At 34.4% G+C, this 20876-nt stretch overlaps 1 protein-coding gene across 1 annotated transcript; it reads right to left on the bottom strand.

Moving 5' to 3' along the window:
* Positions 1 to 4217: 4217 nt before the first annotated feature.
* LOC140830835 (nuclear/nucleolar GTPase 2) lies at positions 4218 to 11258 on the bottom strand. Its single transcript, XM_073194347.1, has 11 exons — positions 10949 to 11258; positions 10315 to 10448; positions 10063 to 10192; positions 9766 to 9923; positions 9268 to 9369; positions 9080 to 9184; positions 8375 to 8503; positions 7463 to 7603; positions 5599 to 5699; positions 5218 to 5275; positions 4218 to 4695 (listed from the first exon to the last, which is right to left on the bottom strand). Exons 1-11 carry the CDS (start codon positions 11178 to 11180, stop codon positions 4423 to 4425), a joined length of 1563 nt encoding a protein of 520 aa, XP_073050448.1. The 5' UTR covers positions 11181 to 11258; the 3' UTR covers positions 4218 to 4422.
* Positions 11259 to 20876: the final 9618 nt, after the last annotated feature.

Below are 20876 nucleotides of genomic sequence, written 5' to 3'. Positions count from 1 at the left end.
CTTTATGCATCATAAACGATATATGCATGTTGTTATGTCTTTATTTGTTCGTGAAACTATCGATCCAAGCATGAGCATGGTTTGTTTTCGGTTTTTTGCATGTATCTTTGCATTCCATGCTTTGCTACTCACGTTTTTATGAATTGGGGTGCAAGGGGATGCGGTTTGGGGCTGTACAGGGTCTGATGTTGGTGTCACGATGGAGCCTCGGAGTGAAAATGGTTCGGTGTTGCGGTAGGAGGAGAGATCGAGAGGTGGTGTCTTGGTTTTTGCTCGGTATGGCAAGATAGATAGAGTTGGGGCTGTTGTGATGTATGGGTTCGAACCAAGCTGGGTTTCAGACCTTGTAGAGTCTAGTAAGATGGTAGAGATGAGTCATGGGTGTTTGGTCGAAGGAGAAGCTAGACCCTTGGATGTATAGCGAGAAGGGAGAGGGATGTGTTAGTTTTGTGGGATCTCGATTTTCTCGTGCCCCAAACGCAGCGGAAGTTTAAAAATTTTATTTTATTTTGACAATCAAACTATGTTTATTTTTGGGCACTTGTATGGTTTAATGAATCAACATTCAAGGTCATAAGAATTTTATACCTTTGGTGATTTAATCACTTGGCTCCAACTGATCTGATATTACGGATCTAGCTCTTGATGAATCCCTAGGAACTTTCTTCAAGAGACTCCTTTCTTTTTCTTCTAATCAGGTCCAAGACTAGATGATCTGTTCCTCTTCCAATTTGCACTAGAAAATTGAGAGAAATTTTGCGTTGGAGATCAATTTTTGAGAGACGGCTCAATATTTTCTCCAAAGAGAAGTTGCCGAATTTTTGGAGAGAAAAGTGTTGTGATTTTCGAAAAACTCACTATGGGGTGGAGGCTAGGGTTTTCAAAAATTGTGAATGAACTAAAAAAAACTCTAAGCCTAATACACATATATAGCTTATGGTCCATTAATTAAATTAAATACTTAATGAGCTCGATCAAGACGGATTGCTTTGATTGAGTAATCAGGAAATTGAGCTCGTAATTTAAAAATTTACCTAATAGTTTAGCAAAAAGTATATTGAGATGAAAATGTCACTACCTAGTTGATGCATCAATCAATACCGTGAAGTATTGACATGATCCACATGGTGGGTGTATAGACATACAAATATCTCCATGAATTCTCTCCAAAAAGGTTGGAATTTCAATATCAACCTTAGTAGGTGAAGGTTTCATAATTAATTTGTCTTGTGAACAACCTACACATGGAAAATCATCATGCAAAAGAATATCCTGGTTCTTTAAATGATATCCACATGAATGATTTATTATTTTTGACATCATTGATGTCTCAGGATGACCAAGTCGGTCGTGTTATAATATGAAACTTTTCTTGTCAACAAATGTCTAATTTGTAACAATGTTTGCCTTCACTACTTTTATTATCATGTAGTACATCCCAGAAAGAATTCCACGTAATTTTTCTTTTATTTGCTTATGGCCAGATATAATAGATGCAATTCAAAGGTGTTTAACATTGTTTTCATTCAATATTTCGATATGATATCTATTACGACGGGTATCTTTAAAGCTGTGTGAATTTCTATTAGATTTGCTAATATATAGTGTGTCTTCAATAATTTTTTATGTACCTAATATTATTGTAACATTATTTTCAAGAAATTTTAATTCTAAGAAATACATTTTCTTTTAAGGATAGTATGTGTTGTATCACTATCAGTTAGATATTCATCTTGATATTTCATTATCGATCTAAAAAATAGATATAAAATTTTAACAAGTCATAATTCCAAGATAGGTTTGTAAATGAAACACTTTATTAAACAAAGCTCAAAAGAAATAACTTCGACTATAATCGAAAAAATATTGAACTTTGAAAAGACACTAAATCAAATGGCCATTTTTCCATTCTTTCTTGACAGCATCAAGAACAACTTAAATGTAAACTGAACTTTGAAAAAAAACATTAGAATCAACATTAAATTATTCAATTTTTCCTATCACTTCACCACCAATCAAGTTATCAATATTCACACATGTATTAGCAAAGAAATAAAAATAACATCCAAGTGAGTTATATCAATCAAACCAACATCATCAACCAAATTTGTCTCTATTTTTTCTTTTCCTTTGATCGAATTTTGGTAGAGATCTTTTTTTTTTGAGTCCATGCTCACGATATTGTTGTTGCAGGAATACATTTGACTGCAAAGTGGATAAAGTTTTTTCAAGAAAATCTTGATCGGTATAATCGTCTCCAAAAAGTTTGAGCTTGGAACTGATCTCGAATATTGCAAAGTTATAATCGCTTACAGATTTGAAATCTTGAAGGCAAATATGGATTCATTCATAATGGGTTTTTGGGATAACTACAATTCATCTAATGGTCAACCCTTTATTTCAATTTTTTCCAAATTTATTGTGGCTCTTTCACGGTGAGATGCTCAACTTTTAATCCATCATCGAGATGGTGACGAATAAAAATAGGTGCTTTTGTGCGATCTTGCAGAGATTCTTTGTTTCCTTCTTTTTATTATATCTCCTAAATTCTTAAAGACGAGATGAATTTCAGCATCCTAAATCAAATGCTTCAAAATCAAGTTTGATGATATTTGTCACAGCAACTGCTATAAAGAAAAAAACAAATAATATATAACTAGAATAATCGTATTTATAGAATACAAATGTATTATTATTGGTAAAAAAAAAAAATAGGTTAAATGACATAACAAAATATGCAAGGGCAATCAAGATCTAGTCAAGATTTTACTATGTAATTTTTTTTATTTTTTTGAACTTTCATAAATCTGTTATAGTAAATGATTATTTAATTTATCTAAAGAATAGATCTAGTCACGATTTGTTCAAATAAAATATAAATAAACATGGAAGTATAAATAAACTTGATGTGTTGCTATAGTTATTAATTGATAAACCTTAGATCTTTGATGCATATTCTTCTGGAATATTAATAAATCTTAAACATTTATATTTTATTTATAGATCTGTCAAAACTATCAACATAAAATCATGTTGTGCTAATTCAGGAACAATAACATAAAACTAAATGATGTGTTTCTTTATGAGCATCAATATAAACCTAAAATTTGTGTTGTTTCGAGAGGATCGGTAAATATTGTGTTACTTCATTAGCATTAACATAAAAACTAAAATTTGTGTTATTTCGAAAACATCAATATAAAATCTAAATAGTGTTTCTTCGAAAATATTCATACAAATACTAAAAATAAAATTATATATGAATTTATATAAGTTTTATAATTTAATAATAGAAAAATACACAACTAAATTATCTCTTATTTCAATTAAACACCCATATTTATCTGATAGGGAGACTATTATATAAAAATAATATTACCATCAAATCAATTATCTAAATATCATCCTTATATAACATCGTTGAAAATATATGTTAATTATTTTTCTAAGCTCACGGTACCACCCAACCCCTCAAATTCTGACAAGCACTAACTCTATCGTATCAAAAATTAATTGTTTTCAATGGACTGATATATATATAAAATAAATTTAAGATTAATTATTAATTTCGTCTTCCCCTTTTTAAAATTATTATTTTACTAAGATATTTTTATATTCTAAATGGATTATTACGGTGCGTTTTGTATGGAACTAAGTCTGTCTCTTAGGATTATTTATCACTCTTAATTCATCATATTTTTCCAATTTTACCCTTCTCCTAAAACCAAACTCACCACCACTTCTCTCCACCGCCGACCGGCCGCCGCCGCCGCCTCCTCCTGTCGACCGACCGCCGGCCGATAGCCAGACCGCCGTCGTCGTCGCCGTCGCCGCTTCCGACCTTGATGAATTGACAAAATTGCCCTTTCAATTTTGTGGCGACGATCGGTGGCTAGTGGTCGGCCAGCCGCCACAAAATTGAAAACAATTTTGTCAATTCATCAAAAGATTATTATTTATCTCATTCATAACAATCATACCAAACATAATATTATTTTATCATTATCTATTTCTATCATTCTTTTTATCATTTCTCTCTTAATCATTTTATTATTTTATCATCAAAATCAAACATAGTCTTAATCTAATCACGCGGATAGATGCAATTCTCTCTCTCATCTAAAATTTTACTCATAAAAAATCAAAGATCGATTTTACGACACGTATTTTCATAGTAGAAAATGTGGCATACACGTTTACGAAATTGTTTTCACGTCATAACCATAATATTGTGTCATTAAAAATGTTACTTTAATCTTGATCTGATCACAAAATACAATAAATTAAATTTGTAAAAATAACTATCATACCCAAAAGCATCAGGCTAAAAACTTTGCGGCAAAATTGTGTTTTCCCATTCATTTTTTGAAAAGAATACAACACTAACATCGAAGGCCATAACACTAAAAGGAAGGGTGGAAGCTACTGTAACGTCTCACCCATCAATTCCTTCTCACTGAAAAGATCTTTTTGAACTGGAATGTCTTGCATCTGCTGAGATGCAATAACATCTGCTATAGCTCTTCTAGCAGCACTCGTCTTGTCGTCCTCGTCTGCTACCTGGTCTTTCACCGCTTCACCATCTTTTTGCTCATCATCTTCTTCCTTGGGAGGTGGAATGAAAAATGGTATTTTACCTCTCTGCCAATCGTGGAGAACCATCTTAGCTGCCGTCATGTAGTCGGGTTCGCCGCCCTATATAACGAGATAACTTTAGCACCAGACAGCTATCAGAAGATAAATGCCGGTAAGTTAAAGAAATATTGTGGTGATTGTACGCGATTTCTACTTGTTTATAAGCTGATCAACAATATTCTTTTGCAACTTGGTAAATCAATTTTGCTAAGCTGTTTCAGATTCTCGGTGAGTGGCGGTGTGGCAAAGAAGACAGCATTTAACCTTGGTAAAAGTTTGTGCCTTCATGGTTTTAAGAATGTTGATAATAGCTAAACATTACTATACCCAACCACGGTCTCTTTGAACTGTGATCGAAACTGGTTCTGGCCATAACTGAACCGAAACCATATTTCGAGCAGTTTGGTTCCAATTCCACCTTCAATCGGAACCAAGCCCAATGACCGGTCATAGAACCATAGTCAAGCTAGGCATGACATCAAAGTCACAAAGGATGCCCCCAGTACACATCCAAGCCCCAGAGGACAAGACTGCCATCCAGCAAGAACTTTTAGAGAAATATAATATGGAATTTGGCATTACCTTCAGAAGTTTTCCAGTTGACTTGCATAGCTGAACAAGAAAGTCATTTTCATCCTCCCTGAAAACAAAGAAGGGTGTGCGGAGTTTCATATTTAAGAGGTTAATGAAATTTTAAAATTTCCCACATAGTTTTTCTTTCCCACAACATGACTGTCCCTTACATCCTCATCAAAGAATAACTATACAGACACATTACAGAACTAAAGAACAAGATAGCATAAACTACGAGGGAGGGTAAAGAAAGTAACTTCGATATGATTTGTTGATGAATACTAGTTGTTCTAGTCTGATGACATATAATTAAACAAGCATATTATTTGCAAGTTTTGTATAATAATAAATACTATTTGTTCTAGTCCAATGGCGTATAACTGAGTGTACCAGTCGCTTATCTTGTATGCTCTCACAAGGTGCTCCTTTTTTACACGTTTAAGAACTTCACCGATATGCTCAGAGGCGTCCTGTAAATTTGTCACGCGTACCTGGAGAAAATGAATCGACATCAACATTTGACACACGAGGCATATGGAGAGTATACGCTTTTAAGAGTCATAGTATACAAACATTAGAAGGATAGAACATAGATCTGACATATTCGAGCCACTGCATGTTTGTAAAAGGATAAAATCTTCTGGAACTCATTTAATTCAAATTACATGATTTTATAAAAGGGAATTGTGCCTGGGGCAAAAAGTGTGCTCATGCAGAGGGATGTCGGTGCAACTAAAAGACTATCTATCAACTAACTTCAACAAGCCACAACGAGTTTGGAATTGAAAGATTCGAATGAAACTGGAAATAAATATTGTATTTCATAGAATATAAACCAAACAATACCCTATTATGTAGGTCGAAATGTGGCGTTTGGACTATTGTTCGACCTAAAATAAATTGAGTTACAACATAATCATCAGTTATAACTTTTTAACAAAACGACGAGATCTTGATCCTATAATTGTTCGAGTATCTGATGTCCATGTTATAAGTTTGTTCAATTATGAGGAGGATTGTCGTGGAACAACAATTGCTTCAATTGATAGTGTGATCAAAATATTTTGCTGGGACTGATATATGGTTTAAAAAAACCGAGTTATACTATTACCACCGGTTACTAAAATGTCAAATTCTACATCCTACAACAATCAATGTTACATCACAAATTCAACATATTCTCGCATCACACGGCCCATACCGTCAATAAAATATATTCTCCCAAATATAAAACAAGATTATATCGCATTCTACAATGCGATTTTTCAGAGGCACGTTTTCTTAAATAAGCCAAACATGTCCGCCAAGTGTTTGCATAAAAAAAAAAGCATTTCATCTTAATAATTAATCATTAGGAAAACTTGAAACCAATAGTTCATCATCTTGTATATTTCTTAAGAGGGTTAATCATATATGGTTGTAAATGGATCAGATGGATGAGCTAAGAACCAAAATCGAACCTTAATAAATTCTTGCATAAATAGCCTGCCCGGGGTCAATCGACCCACACATGCCCTGGTCAGGTTTCTGGACATGATTGGCAGCTCTAATACTATGAATAAATAAACTTTTAGCTACATGAAATCCAACTGAAATAGCAGGACCTGAATATTTGATGGACTACACACACCTAAATGGGAAAAAATAATGAGTTCATTTCAAAAACTCAAATCATCTCTTAAACTGCAAACCAGAAGGATTTGTATTTTAGATTAAGGACCATAGACAGCAAAAAGGAAGAGTAAATAGCTAATTTCAAAAGCTTATATTGTCTGTCAAGTCTTAATGTACAAACACCCTCTAGTCTGTCCCCCTTCCTTGGGCACTAAGATGGAGTGTTATAACTAAACTAGAGAGAAGTAGAGATGATGGGAATTATTATTTCTATGCACTTCAAGGACAGTATTACTTCTAAGTAATAGGACTCGATCACTTAGCTTTTTTGAAACTATTTTTCTAATGCGGTTGTTCTATTGTAAATCTAGTCAGTTAAGTTACAGCAACAACGATAATCTTATCTATGTTGACCAGTGGCTCAAACTTCATTGATCAAAATTCACATGTTAATTGAAACAAAAGATGAGAAACTCTTTACCCATGTAATTTGATTTTTAACAGTAAGCAGATTTTTTTCCAATTAATTTGTTTAAGCGAAATCATGCATATAATCAGCTTGTCGTTGATTTGAGTCAAGTCTGTTACAAATAAAGCACCAACATAAAAATGATTTGATGACTTTCAGAGTTGAACTTACCACACCCTTCAAGACCATATCCGAATCAGTATCCTTGTTCTGATAAACAACACCAGGGCAATCAATAAGAAAGATCCTCTTTGTAAGTGTTATGTATTGCCAAACTTTAGTTTCTCCAGGAATAGGTGCAACCTTGCAAACCTAATCATTCAAAAGGTATAAACAAACAAAGAAGATCCATCACACCACTCACCAACACAAACCAAACATACCATAATCGTTCACATCATCATAACGAAAACCAGAAAAGCAGTCCTCCATTAAATCAAATGGAGCGTGTAAGTTGAACAGCAAATCAAATTAGAGATATCATTGACTGATGGGCGCTCCAATAAGCAAGTAAAATGAAACCATTATCAGTTAAGAATGAAGAAAATGGCAACTGAATTAGCAAAACAAAAGGCCCACAACTTTTGTAGTATCCTGTGCAAATGTCTCAAAAAATTACATATTCAATATGATGTGATCAAGCGAACATTCATGAGAGATTGATAGAAAGGCCAAACGTTAGGTGAGTGAAACAAAGCAGAAAAACTTTTCAACCATGAAATAGCCAGATTTATTCAAAGCAACGAATGAAAACTAAAGAAAAAAAATAATCAGGCAGGTTGTGATAAACTAATGTCTCCAAAACTAAGCTCATTCCTCTGACAGGTAAATCAAATTATGCGCTATCTGGTATCCGAACTCATATATAATAGAGGCACCATCAAGCTGTCACTCTTAGCAAATAGTGTACTCTAATAAGCCCAGTCCTAGGGACATGTTCCGAAAGCTCAAGAAAAAAATGATCAATTAGATTCTATAGCAAAGGGTAAAAGAATGACAAATAACTGTCGTTAAATCAAATCACAATATACAAGTGCAATCAATACACAATTTTGAAAATGAGACAGCATAAAGAAAAGTTACATTTTTGGTACGAAGAGTGTTGATAACTGATGATTTTCCGACGTTAGGGTAACCAACAAATCCCACAGATATAGCTTGCTTGTCGCTTTTTAAACGGGAAAACTGTCTCAACACTGAGAGAAGGGCACCCTAAAAGTGAGATAAAGTTCAAAATTCAATTCAAGTAAATAGATTTAAAATGGTATCAGAAAACTGCATAAATAACCACTCCCACAAACAGAATAATAGAGGTTCATTCGGACGTTGCCATGAAATTGCTCAGCGGAAATCTATTATGCACATGTTATTTTGATGCATGGACTGACTAATGCTTTTCTTTCATTCCTTTAAACCCAACCAAAACATTGAAACAATATTTGATCAATTTGCATTACCCACAAATCATATACAACTATAAAAAAACTCTCGTTGCATAAATAATTTTGTTAAAGTTTCATCTATTCCAACCTATCATACCATTTATAAAAAAAAGTAATGATAACAAACAAGCCTTGGGGAAGTATGGACCATCTACAAACTTTATTTATACTTAAAAGGTGATATTGCTTTCAAACGAGCAACAACCAAGTGGCCCTGCCCAAGTGGGCTGCATGTCAAGATAGGGCAGGTAATGAATGATTAATGAGAAAAAAAAATTGGGGGTGGGTGGTGCGGGGTTTGTCTGCATTAGTTCTTAACAGGAACTTCAGGTGATAAGTGGCATACCTTGCCCATTGATTTGTTTATGCTTGCATGAAAAGCAAGAGAAGGGTAATCCTTGGACAGAACTCTGAGCCATCCTTTTGTTGCCCAAGTTGGAATTAAATCACACTGAGACGAGAGATGTATTTAAACATAGAGAGCCTAAAATAATTAAGGACAAATAGAATGGCGAAGGTCGAATAGGTATAAACCTTGTTTAATAACAGAATCATGTGTTTATGCTTGCAATGCTCATTCAGGTGCTTCTCCAAATGAAAGCACCTCGTGCCTTGTGGATCTCTTGCATCTAAAACCTGCCAAAGCAACTCAATAAGTGACAAGTGCCAATAAAATAATGTTCCAATGACCGAAAATATAACAAGAGTCAACCCGAGTTATAGCACCTGCATGTGTACTAAAACGGAAGTGAAGAACTAAATTACACCAGAAAAAACACAAATCAAAAGGATATATGTCTGTTTTTATATTTGTAGTAAGGACCATCACACTGCTTCAAAAAAAATTATCTCTTTTAAACATAGATAACAGTTACCATCCAGTACCAGTTAACATGCTTTTATTTAATCCAGGTCAAATATTGGATATTGATATCATAAACGAGAAACACTTTAGAAAATGCAAAAAATTAGTAGAAGAGTAAATTCATTGGGAGAAAGCAATAAGAAAAAAGATGTTATTTGCCTACTTACCTGGACAACAACATCCGAAGAGTCTATCACTTTGTACAGCTCTCCCCATATGCGTTTGCTTTGACCTTTTTCAAACATTGTGTGTCGGACAAGATCTCTGAATCCATCTTCACCTGCTTCAGCAGGTTCAGCAACACTTTGTTTTTCTTCAAATGTATCTGTAAAGAAGACTTCATGCATGATTAGGAATGTGTTGAGTTGCTGAAAAAAATCATAACCAATAGAAATAAGCATATCCTTAGAGTCGGATAGAGTGAAAGACCTGAAATATCCTAACATGTCATGACTAATACTAACCTTGAGAACCACTGGCCCTCTTGACCAATGATTCATAATCTGATGCCACCAACACTGGCCGTTTCCTCTTTGTCTTGGGACCAAAACAATCGGCAAAAGGCTCGTTATCAAGAAGATGAACTCTCGCTTGCTTAAAACAAATTTACAAGAGAAGGATAAATTCAGCATACAAAAAACTCAAGCAAGGAAACAAATAGTAATGTCTGATAATCATTGTAAAAATAAAGGAGATGAGTGTATTGCTCTCCAAACCTTTTGATGGTCATTTAGAAGGGACATAGGCAGTTTTCTTTCTTTTAAAAGGACATTGTAGTTGCTCGAAAGCCGATTCTGAAGCTCCTCCCGGAAATATTCAAGCTCTTTCTGATTTACAACACGGGTATTGCCTATGAAGAAAATGCAACAATAAGACTACTGTACAGCACCTTCGTTTTCCTTTCTGAACAAATACTAACCACTAACTTTAAAGTACAAAAAACAAATTTTCACGTCTACTTTGTCCCCTAGATTTTCCCGGAAGCAGCAAACCATGTGTAGCCCAAATTTTTTTTTTTTTTTTGGAAACTAATAATAATTATATTAATATGTTAAAAGTTTACAATGCGAGTGGATGAGCCATCCACGAAGTACAACAGCTACCTATAACAATTAATATTTCAACACAAAATGTAACACCAATCCCTCACTAAATCAGAAATATGGTATGTCCTAAACATCGGTACGTTAATCGTCCACGAGGCCACCCTAAATCTGATCTTCTCCCATAATTCATCTCTCAAATCTTCCTATTCATGTGTAGCCCAAATTCAACTTCAATGAAGTAAAAATTTATTGAGAATCACGTGGCTAATGAACAGATGACTAAAATAGAGGCAATAGAACACACCAAACCAGCGGCGATCAGGCATAATCCGAGTAGAAGGCAAATCCTTGGACTGCAAATCGTGCTTCAGGATTTTCCCCTTGGTGTTGCGCGTCGGCCGCGTGTTGTACATCTTGAGCCGCCGCACTGTGGCGGCGCTCCTCCCATCCTTAGCTTTGTTATTGTTCCTGTTAACATCAAGCGAATGCTTCGGCTTCCCCGAGACATTAACCGACCTTTCTTTGGTCTTCACCATTTTCGTAGCTCACAGCGATGAGATTATTCAGTACTTGCCGTCACAACCCTACCCTAGGGTTTTAAAGCATGCATTTCAACAATCAATTGGGCCGGTTTTGTTTTACACCCGAACCCGAATGGTTACTTATATTTTAATTTTAAGATCTCAATTATACCTCAATAACTTAATTTTATATGTTCTTTTTTTTTTACAGAATTATATGTTCTTGAAAATCCTATAATAAATAAAGATTTACAATAAGTTATACAGATTAATGAAGTACTGTCTATATGCTAGATCAAAATCTATTCGATCTTTTATTTTTCTTTTATATTATATGATGGATATTCCACAAATTTCTAAAGCATCTACTTCTCAAATAACAGAAGTCTATCTTTTTATAGAAGATACAGTAGAAGATTTAATTATTAATCAAAATAATATTATACATCAAAGTAATTTTCAAAAAGTTAGGGAAATCGATACAGTTTCAGAAATGAATTTTACTATTTAATGGATAAAATCAAAAATTAATTTTGTTGAAGGATTTCGTGCTAGAGCGACGATCAGTGTAGAATTTTATCAACCCAAATGGGAATTTTTTAGAGAATGGTATTTTTAAAGTTTCTCTGAACAATAATTTGAATATATTGTTACATAATTTTATAAGTACTGTGAAAACTAAAATAAATTAATACATTTTTTTTAGGTTTTTAAAACATTTATTATAGATTATATTTCTGTTCTTCAAAGAAATTATAAACTATATTCTGGACAAATTCAAAAATATGTTTATCCTCTTCAGCAATCTTTTATTGTGGAAAATAATAATAAAGTTTTAAATTTCATTGCTTTTTCAAAATTATTTGATAATTATATGCTACATATAAATGTTAAACATATTAATCAGATACCTGAAAAACAGAATTATACGAATTTTTATCTTACAATAATAGGAGAAGAAATTGTTCTCTTAAAGATCGCATTGATAAAATTAGTTTAATTATCAATCAAATTAAACATGATGTTCATATACAAACTAAAGAAGAAACTAATATTGTTTCTATTGCATCTTCTTCCATTCAATCTCCTCCAGAAATAAAAGATTTTAAATTTAAGTCTTCTGTTTTTTATATAGAAAAATTACTAGAAGAAAATTTTAAAGATCTCAATTTAAATACTCTTAATGAAGAGTTCGAAAATAATAAAAATTCTTCTGATGAAGAAATTAATAAAATAAAATGGACAGATAAACCCACCCAAACCAGATATTATTATGATAGACTCACTACCATTGATGTTCTTTTTAAAGAATGAGAATATATTTTCTCTAATAGTTATAATGGGAAAATTATTTAAGAATGAAATATTGATGGTTTTAGTGATAAGTATAGATGATGTCTCAAAACATGATACAAAACTAGTTTGTGCTCAAATCTTTCGGTTACAACTACAGCTCATCTCAATCAATTTTAGGCGTGATTCAATCTCTTGAGTGATAAAAAATATAGAAAGTCAATAATCTGTCATGTAATCACAAATGCGGTTTCTCAAAGAATAACCAGAAAAAATTTCATGCTCGAAGATTACACAATAAAGCACATGCTAAGTGTTGTTTAGTAAACCCCCCCTCCCCCCACTTTAAATTTACATTGTCCTCAGTGTCATGTCATTCGAAAAGCATATAAAACTTTGATATAGAATAGTAAGAGAAAACTTCCCTGACAGTGTTGTTTTAAGATCCATGAAGTGCTCTATGGGACTCGTAGAATTCCTCAATACTTGTAATATTTTATTTCAACAGCTTAAGCTTTCCAGAATTAAAATATCTTGCTTCCGTCCAATATTCTCTACACATGCCAAAATCACCGAGGATTACCCTAACAAAAAAAAAAACTAATAAAATGAAACTAAATAAAATAAATCACTGGATTGCCTCCCAGCAAGTGTTGAATTTATTGTCTATAGCTAGACAACTCCCATCAGAAATTAGTTCGGTTCATGCAAAAGAGTACTGGCTCCTCTTGCTTCACAATTCCTTCAAGAAAAATTTTCAGTCTATGTCCATTCACCTTAAAGGGATTTCCAGAATCTCCACGAATTTCTACAACACCAAATGGAAAAACTCCAGTAACAGTAAATGGCCCAGACCATTTGGAACGAACTTTACCTGGCATGAGTTTCAAACGAGAATTATAAAGAAACATTTTTTGTCCAGACTCGAATCCCCTATTCACAATCCTTGCATCATGCCACTTATTTGTCTTTTCCTTGTAGTTTTTTGCATTCTCATATGCATCAAGATCAAATTCCTCTAGCTCATTGAGTTTTAGTAGACCCTGATTACCTGTAGCTTGCACATCAAAGTTAAAAAATTAGTAACCCATAATGCCCTATGCTCTAGTTCAACAGGAAGGTGGCAAGCTTTTCCATAGACCAAGCGAAAAGGGGAAGTTCCTATAGGGGTTTTGAATGATGTTCTATATGCCCACAATGCATCATCCAATTTACTAGCTCATTCCTTCCTCATTCTTTTCCTCAACATCTATAGAATTCCGATTCTTTGGTTCCTCTTCCTCGGCCTTGATCACTATACTCACTGCATTCACTCCTTTCGGATTTTGCTCAGTATCACTTGGTAGTGTTTTAAGGTGTCGATTTACTAACTGATTGGATATTTGACCCATTGGAGCTTCCAAACTTCGCAATATATCATCATGATTTTGCAGACTCGTTTCCATCCCGCAACATGTTTTATCATAAAAACCTCATAAATTGGTCTTTGATCTTCTTGCTTGAATCTTGGAGGTGCTACAGGTACCAATAATCCTTGTTGTCTCACTTGTTGAGGTATGAACAATGGAGGAATATGTGTTGGATTAAGGGAATTCTCAGTATTTTTCCAACATAAATTAGGGTGATTCCTCCATTCTGGATTATACGTGGAACTGTATTGATTTGATTGATGTATCCATTGATTCTTCATGAAATTCACTGCTTTCTCATCAAAATTGGGTTGTTCCTCGATAACTATTCGTTGGACTTGATTTGCTTGATTCGGTTGCAGCTGCGAGAATTTATGAGCAAACCCATCAATCTTAGCAGTAAGTGCATTCAACACATCCTTTTCAAGGACTCCAGCCTTCTTTTCTCGTTTAATGTCTGGCCAACCCACAATATTTTCAGCCATATTTAAAATATTTCCAGTGCAACTAGTGGAGTCTTCCTGTATAAGCTACCACTGACTGTCGCATCTAGCATGGAACGCACGGAAGGATCAACTGTGTTATAGAAAATCTGAACTTGTTCAGATGAAGAGAAACCATGTTGAGGACACCTCCTCAACATCTTCCTAAATCTTCCCCAAGCTGTATGTAATGTCTCCCCATCCTTCTGACGAAAAGATGAAATATCCATTGGCAGTTGTGCCAGCTTGGTGGGCGGAAAATATTGATTCACGAAAATTTCCACTAAACCATTCCATGTAGTAATAGAGCCAGCTGGTAAATCTCTAAGCCATTCGACTGTTTCACCACGCAAAGAGAAACAGAATAGTCTCAATCTTATGGCATCGATGCTCACTCAATTAAATTTGATTGTGTCACATAAATATAAAAATCCCTCCAGATGCGCATTAGGATCCTCAGTATGCGATCCTCCAAATATCACTTGATATTGTTTCATTTGAATGATGGATGGCTTCAACTCAAAATTGTTTGCTTCCATAGTAGGACGAATGATGCTAGAATCATAACCTCCAGTAGTTTGTCTAGTAAGATCATAGAGAGTGCGATCATCCTCCTCGTTTTCCATTGCTTCCATCCCTGCTGTTTCAACCTTGTCCTTTGGTTTAAATTCGTCTTCCACGTCAGAGTCTGAGGATTTCTCCCTTTGTGATCTACGTCTCCGTCGAAAAGTCTTTTCAATCTCTGGATGGCTCTACTTTTGTGTCTCCTCTAGCACGGCTCATTCACAGCTAGATAAATCCTGAAGATAAGAAACAAACTTCAAATGTACGAATATGAGTAAAATCAACAAAATTAAATAATCTCAAGAAAATAATAAATCCTATTATTAAACAATTCTATCCCCGGCAACGGCGCCACAAACTTGACCGACGATTTCGGTTGGGAATAAATATATCTGGTAAGTGGACTAGGTCAAGTAATAGTAATTGGATGATGTGTCCAAGTATCGTACCCACATAGATCGATATTTATATACTAGAATAGGAATTATTTTTCCTAATTTAGGCTAATAAAATTCAAATTATGGGAGATAAATTAATTAAAACTAAATTAAACAATTTAAATAAATTTAACTAAAGCAAAAAAATCCAAATTATTAAATTGGACGAAAATTCAAATTATTTAGAAACGACTAAGGCGCACAACGGTATCGAGACAACTTATAATCTACGTGTCAAATTCATATTCAATAAATTAATTATTTAATTCACGACAGAATTTTCAAAATTATTTATTAAACGATTTTTCAAATTAATAAACCTAATTAAATGTAACAGTCCAATTATTCCTAACTGAATTTAATTAGATTCAATCGCATTAGATCGCTGTGAAATTCCAGTTTTTCAACCTAAAGTCGCACACTGAAACCGAACACTATTTCTAGTCGGTTTAACCATGTGTTGGTTGATGTATAAAGCAAATATTAATATATCGCCTTCCGGTTTTAGATTAGCCAACAAATATTCTATTTAATTGACCAGATTAAGAGAACACGTGATAAATGACATCAATCAATGAATAAAATAAATAATAGAATTGAAACAAACTCAAAACATAAAAAATAATTTGTCTCGGCTCTATCGTGGCCCTAGTCTATAAAAATCTATTTCATAAGTTCAAAACAAAAGGGAAAATCCATATATAAATTCAATGAAGTAGGGAATGAAAAGAATTCTCAGGGATTTGACGTGTGTTGAGATATTCCTCCAGCTTTTTCCTTCTGTCTTCCTCCCTTATGCACTTCCTCACTGTTGCTGCTTCACTGCAGCCTTCTGTTCTGTGCTTCCTTCCACTTTTCCCCTTCTCTTTTGTTCACTTCCTTCTTCTTTTCTGCACTTCCGTCTCCTCTTCTTTTTCTTATGCTCTCCTCCTTCTGTACGTACGTGTGCCTTCCTTCACGCCTCTTTTTATTCTCCTAAATGGGCCTCATCCTGAAATCTTTTTAAGCCCATTTCGAGTAAAAGTGTAGATAAGATCTTTATCAAGATTTACATAGATTTTTTCATAATTTCTGAAACGTCAATTACTCGTTTTCTTAAAAAGTACTAGAAATTTTTTTATCCTACAAGATTCGGCCGAAATAATACATATACTTTAAAATATGAGTTGTACCATTTTTAAAAATAGAACAGTCAACTATATTTGAAAATCAAAAGAAATAGTTTTAGAACATAAAATCGTCAAACGTTTGCAAACTCTAACTTAACAAATTTGCTAAAACTAACTTCCTCTCAAAAACCACTCAAAATCCTAATCAAAGTATAAAAATATCTTTAACATAATCCTAAAAATCATAATGTATAATCATAAGTCTAGTGCGGAAATCTAGCGATGGTCCTCAAGTTATGTGCACCTTCAGTCCAGTCAGATAAACCATCAAGACCTCCATTATCATTATTATCAAACTCACATGCATCAATAACACCTAATGAGCCTAAATACACAGCAAACCATATTCTTGATAACAAGTAATACGTGTACAGATCACATGTAGCAGTGAAAATACTTTTACGTAAAATAACATTTCCATAATGATACATAAATATAAACATAACCATTTTCATAAACATGTTCATATCAACATATTCACATATTCATCATTTTCATATATGTATTTCATTTTCCTTTTGTTGAATTCAAATCGTTAATTGTGACTTTCGTATTCGTATTGTGGCGATGAGTCCATCTACATGTAACCACAGTACTTGACGGTGGAGACATCAGCGATGCTTTCACCCGTCAACTGAGCCTTAGCCTTACGTATTAACATATCATCGTATCAGTCATAATTATTTCACTTCTTTCAACATTTTGTATTTTCATCATTTATAAAAACTAGACATGCATATAACGTTTTTCTTTTAAACCAAGCATACAACATGTCTTTTAACGTTATCGTTCATCATAAAATTCCATAAACATGAAAAATAATCATATTAACATATAAAACATCATTCAGTGCACTTCCATGACATTTACTAATTTTGGGTGTAAAATTACCGTTTTACCCCTAGACGTAAAATTTTATGATTTTAACTTTTTCTTAATTCTGTTGACTCTAGACCATCTCAAATAATTATTTAAGCTTAATTAATTTTATCGTATATTCATTTAGCTTAAATTGATTACTTTTAATTTATTCTTTAATTATTACTTGTTAATTCGTTTTAATCTAAAATTAAATCAAACTTTAATATAAAATTCACAAACTTAAAACTTAGACTTTTTATATTTAATTAGCCCTCGTGAACCATGACTCGACCCCCTTCGAGCCATGTTTCAAACTTTAAACCATGAAGTAACCCTAAGTTTCGAACCAAGCACTACCCACCCTCGAGCCATCTTCAATTTTCACCGAGCCACACCTGAACCACCCTAAGCCATCTTCGAACCAGAACCCCTATGGACCCTAGTGTACCCTTAGAACCCCTAGGATTCAAATCACAGCTCAGGCCATAGCCACACAAATCAGAAGAAGCCAAGGTCGAGACACCAAGTATCATTAAGACTCTACGTTTTCTTGCCTAGGACTCTAGCCACTGAGCCAACCCCGAGCACAAACCCTTGTGCACCCTCTTAGGACCCTAGTGACCTAGCCTAGCCCAGCCCTAAGCCCCCTGGCCGAGCCATACTACACTTGTGCGGCAACTGCAGATGCGCGACTCATCTCGAGTAGCTAGGATTTCTTCCCTGTCGCTTGTCTCGAGTCCTAGCATGGCTATGACTCCTTCCCTGACCCATCCACGTCCCTAGCCTAGCCCTGGTCACAACCGAGCCAAGCCATACATGGATTTCCCTTGAACCCGAGCCCCATGACATAAAATCGAGAAGATTGGTTCCAGCTTGTTCGTTCTTGTGTGCATCGTGTTTTGTGTATTCTAGGACCTTTAAACTCGTGTAAAAACAACCCTTAAACCTTCCCTAATCATGGCAGCCCCTTCTTGCACATATACATCAAGTTTTTGGATCAAAACATGCTTCAAAAATTCAAGTGTTCTGCAAAAAACGAAAATAAATAAAAATTGTCGCTTGTTTTTCATACAAATTCATATTTATACATATTATGGTGTGATGATGAGTAAAAGAAAGAGTATGGCGTGCCTTTGTGTGTTTAATATTCGAAATACATTGACGATTGCGAAGAACGACGACATAGACTCCTAGACTGGAAATCATTGAAAATTCAAAGTTTTACTTGCTGAATTGTTCGTGTGTGTCGTGAGTTGTAGTGATGAAGAGAGTCCTTCTGGATTTCTAGGGGAAGGGGGCGTGTATGATATAAATTTTGGGGTTGGTTTGGGCTTAAATAATAAGTGTGTAGGCTAGGGCCCATTGGTATAGTATAATAGGCCCAATAAGCCCAATAGTTCCTTTACAAATTATTTCGTTTAGGAAAGTTTGTGAAATTATTAGTCGGGTTGTCAAAATGTTCGTATTTTTGTTGAAAATCGAATACCGATAAAAATTACGTCTTGGCGTATAAAATCACCTCAAAACTCCTTATTTTCAAAAATAAGAAAAAGCATCCATTTTATTAATTATTTAATAAAAACATTTTCTATTTTTCAGTCATCGGTCTCCGTTCCTCGATCGCCACTTGAATAACTTTTAAAAATACAGTTTAATGCATTTAAGTAAACAACTACTGTAAAATCATATCAACATAATCAATTTAAGCAATTAAAACAATTTAATTTGCTATTTATTCATTTTCTCTAGATTTACTTGCAGTTGGATTACGTCGTCTTAATTTTAAACCTCACAATTTCAATATTATCAGAATATTTTATTTCCTTTATTTTGATATTTTGTTTTCTTTGAAGCCTAGTAAATTTATCTTATCTCCCAATTTAAACATTTTTCATTTTTATTCAAATCTACAATTATTAATTCAAATAACAACATAATTAGAGATAAAAATTCTAGATAATGGCAAATATTATAAAATCAAATTCCTAAAATATTTGTAAAATTTGGCCTTATCAGACGCATTTCTAAATTTTCAGATACAGCCAAACTAATCAAATAACGAAATGTAATTTCATCCATTACGGGAGAATACGTTTGTAACGAACCGTACTTTTGCTACTTAAAATTTGCGGAAAAATTTAGAATTTTCTTAAATAAAAACATCCATACGGTCGTCAACTCATCCATCACCAATAAAATTTACTAACAAAATACTTGTTCCAAACATCCCTCACCAAAACATAAAATCAGAGTATTTTAAACTTGCATAAAAATATTAAAATAACGTGGGCGGTCCTCGGGTCTAGCCTCCCGCTCAGTCCAAGCCTGCTCCTTGGTCCCCACCTCCTGTCTCCTCATAGACATCCTCACCTGCATCGATCAAGTCTAGTGAGTCTAAAGACTCAACACGTATAAACTGGAAGTAACAAGTACTACATAATAAAACCACATGCAACTTAAAATAGAACATATATACTTGAAGCTTGGCTTTGAAATGAACTCGAACTTGCATACATACATAGACGTGCCTTAACTTGAAAGCTTTCATAAACATTCTAGCATACTTGATCATACTTAAACATACACGACTTCATTTTGCGTAGAGGCATGTTTCAAAGCAAGTGACTCATACATAATAAACGCTTGATCAGACAAACCACAGTACTGGGCCGACAGGGACGTATCCACTGCCACATACATGAGATCCCCGTTCATGATTTAACGGGCTGGTTGGTCCTCGTTCATAATTTAACACTTTCCAACCACGATCTAACTCGTTCATAATTTAACGGGGTGGAGAGGTCCTCGGCCACGTTCACCGACTTCCAAACCCATTCATAATTTGGTCACAAGACATTTAGCATACCTCAAAAACTTAAAATATTTTCTTTTTGCACGTCAACATACTTACTTGGCGTTGAGGGATCCGTTGGACTTCGATCGGGGTTGTTGCTGCAACATACTAACGTGACTTCATAAACTCAACAAGTGTAACTTAGACGTAACAATCAAGCTTACTCACGAGTTCATACATTTCCTTAGGGCGTTCTAAAATTCCCGTGACTCGACATTGTTAAACATTGCACTAAACCAAGACGTCAACCTCAAAGCATACCATAATATTTCCCAAAAACTCAAATACACGGACCCCGTGCCCAGGTCCAGCTCTGGGTCCGTGTAGGTGCGGTGGAATGACTCGTGAAGAAAAGGGGAGACACGGACCCCATACTGAGGTCCGGGTGGATTTCCGTGTAGTTGCGCAAAAGTGAAGTTCGGGAAGAAATGAAGAAACGGACCCCGTGCTAGGGTTCGTGTAGAGGTCCGGGTGGCTTCGCAAAAATGGCTACTCAAAGGGAACACAGGCACGGACCCCATGTCAGGGTCCGTGGATGGGTTCGTGTGGTCTCGATTTTTCTGAACCTGCGAGGAAACTTACACAATGTCTATTCTCACAATCGAACAACGAATAGAACGAAATTAAACACCTTGAGACCAT

Source organism: Primulina eburnea, chromosome 4 (assembly GCF_022965805.1).
Source record: "Primulina eburnea isolate SZY01 chromosome 4, ASM2296580v1, whole genome shotgun sequence".
Classification (NCBI taxonomy): domain Eukaryota; kingdom Viridiplantae; phylum Streptophyta; class Magnoliopsida; order Lamiales; family Gesneriaceae; genus Primulina; species Primulina eburnea.
The sequence above is the reverse complement of the archived record's forward strand: the minus strand, read 5'-3'. Positions and strand labels throughout refer to the sequence as shown.

Bases quoted from the DNA above. Each gene is read 5' to 3' on its own strand.
- LOC140830835 (XM_073194347.1), bottom strand. From the start codon at position 11,180: ATGGTGAAGACCAAAGAAAGGTCGGTTAATGTCTCGGGGAAGCCGAAG. The intron at 10,193-10,314 runs GTTTGGAGAGCA...ATTTGTTTTAAG, and splicing joins TTCTAAATGACCATCAAAAG to CAAGCGAGAGTTCATCTTCT. The intron at 9,185-9,267 runs GTTTATACCTAT...CTCTCGTCTCAG, and splicing joins TGATTCTGTTATTAAACAAG to TGTGATTTAATTCCAACTTG.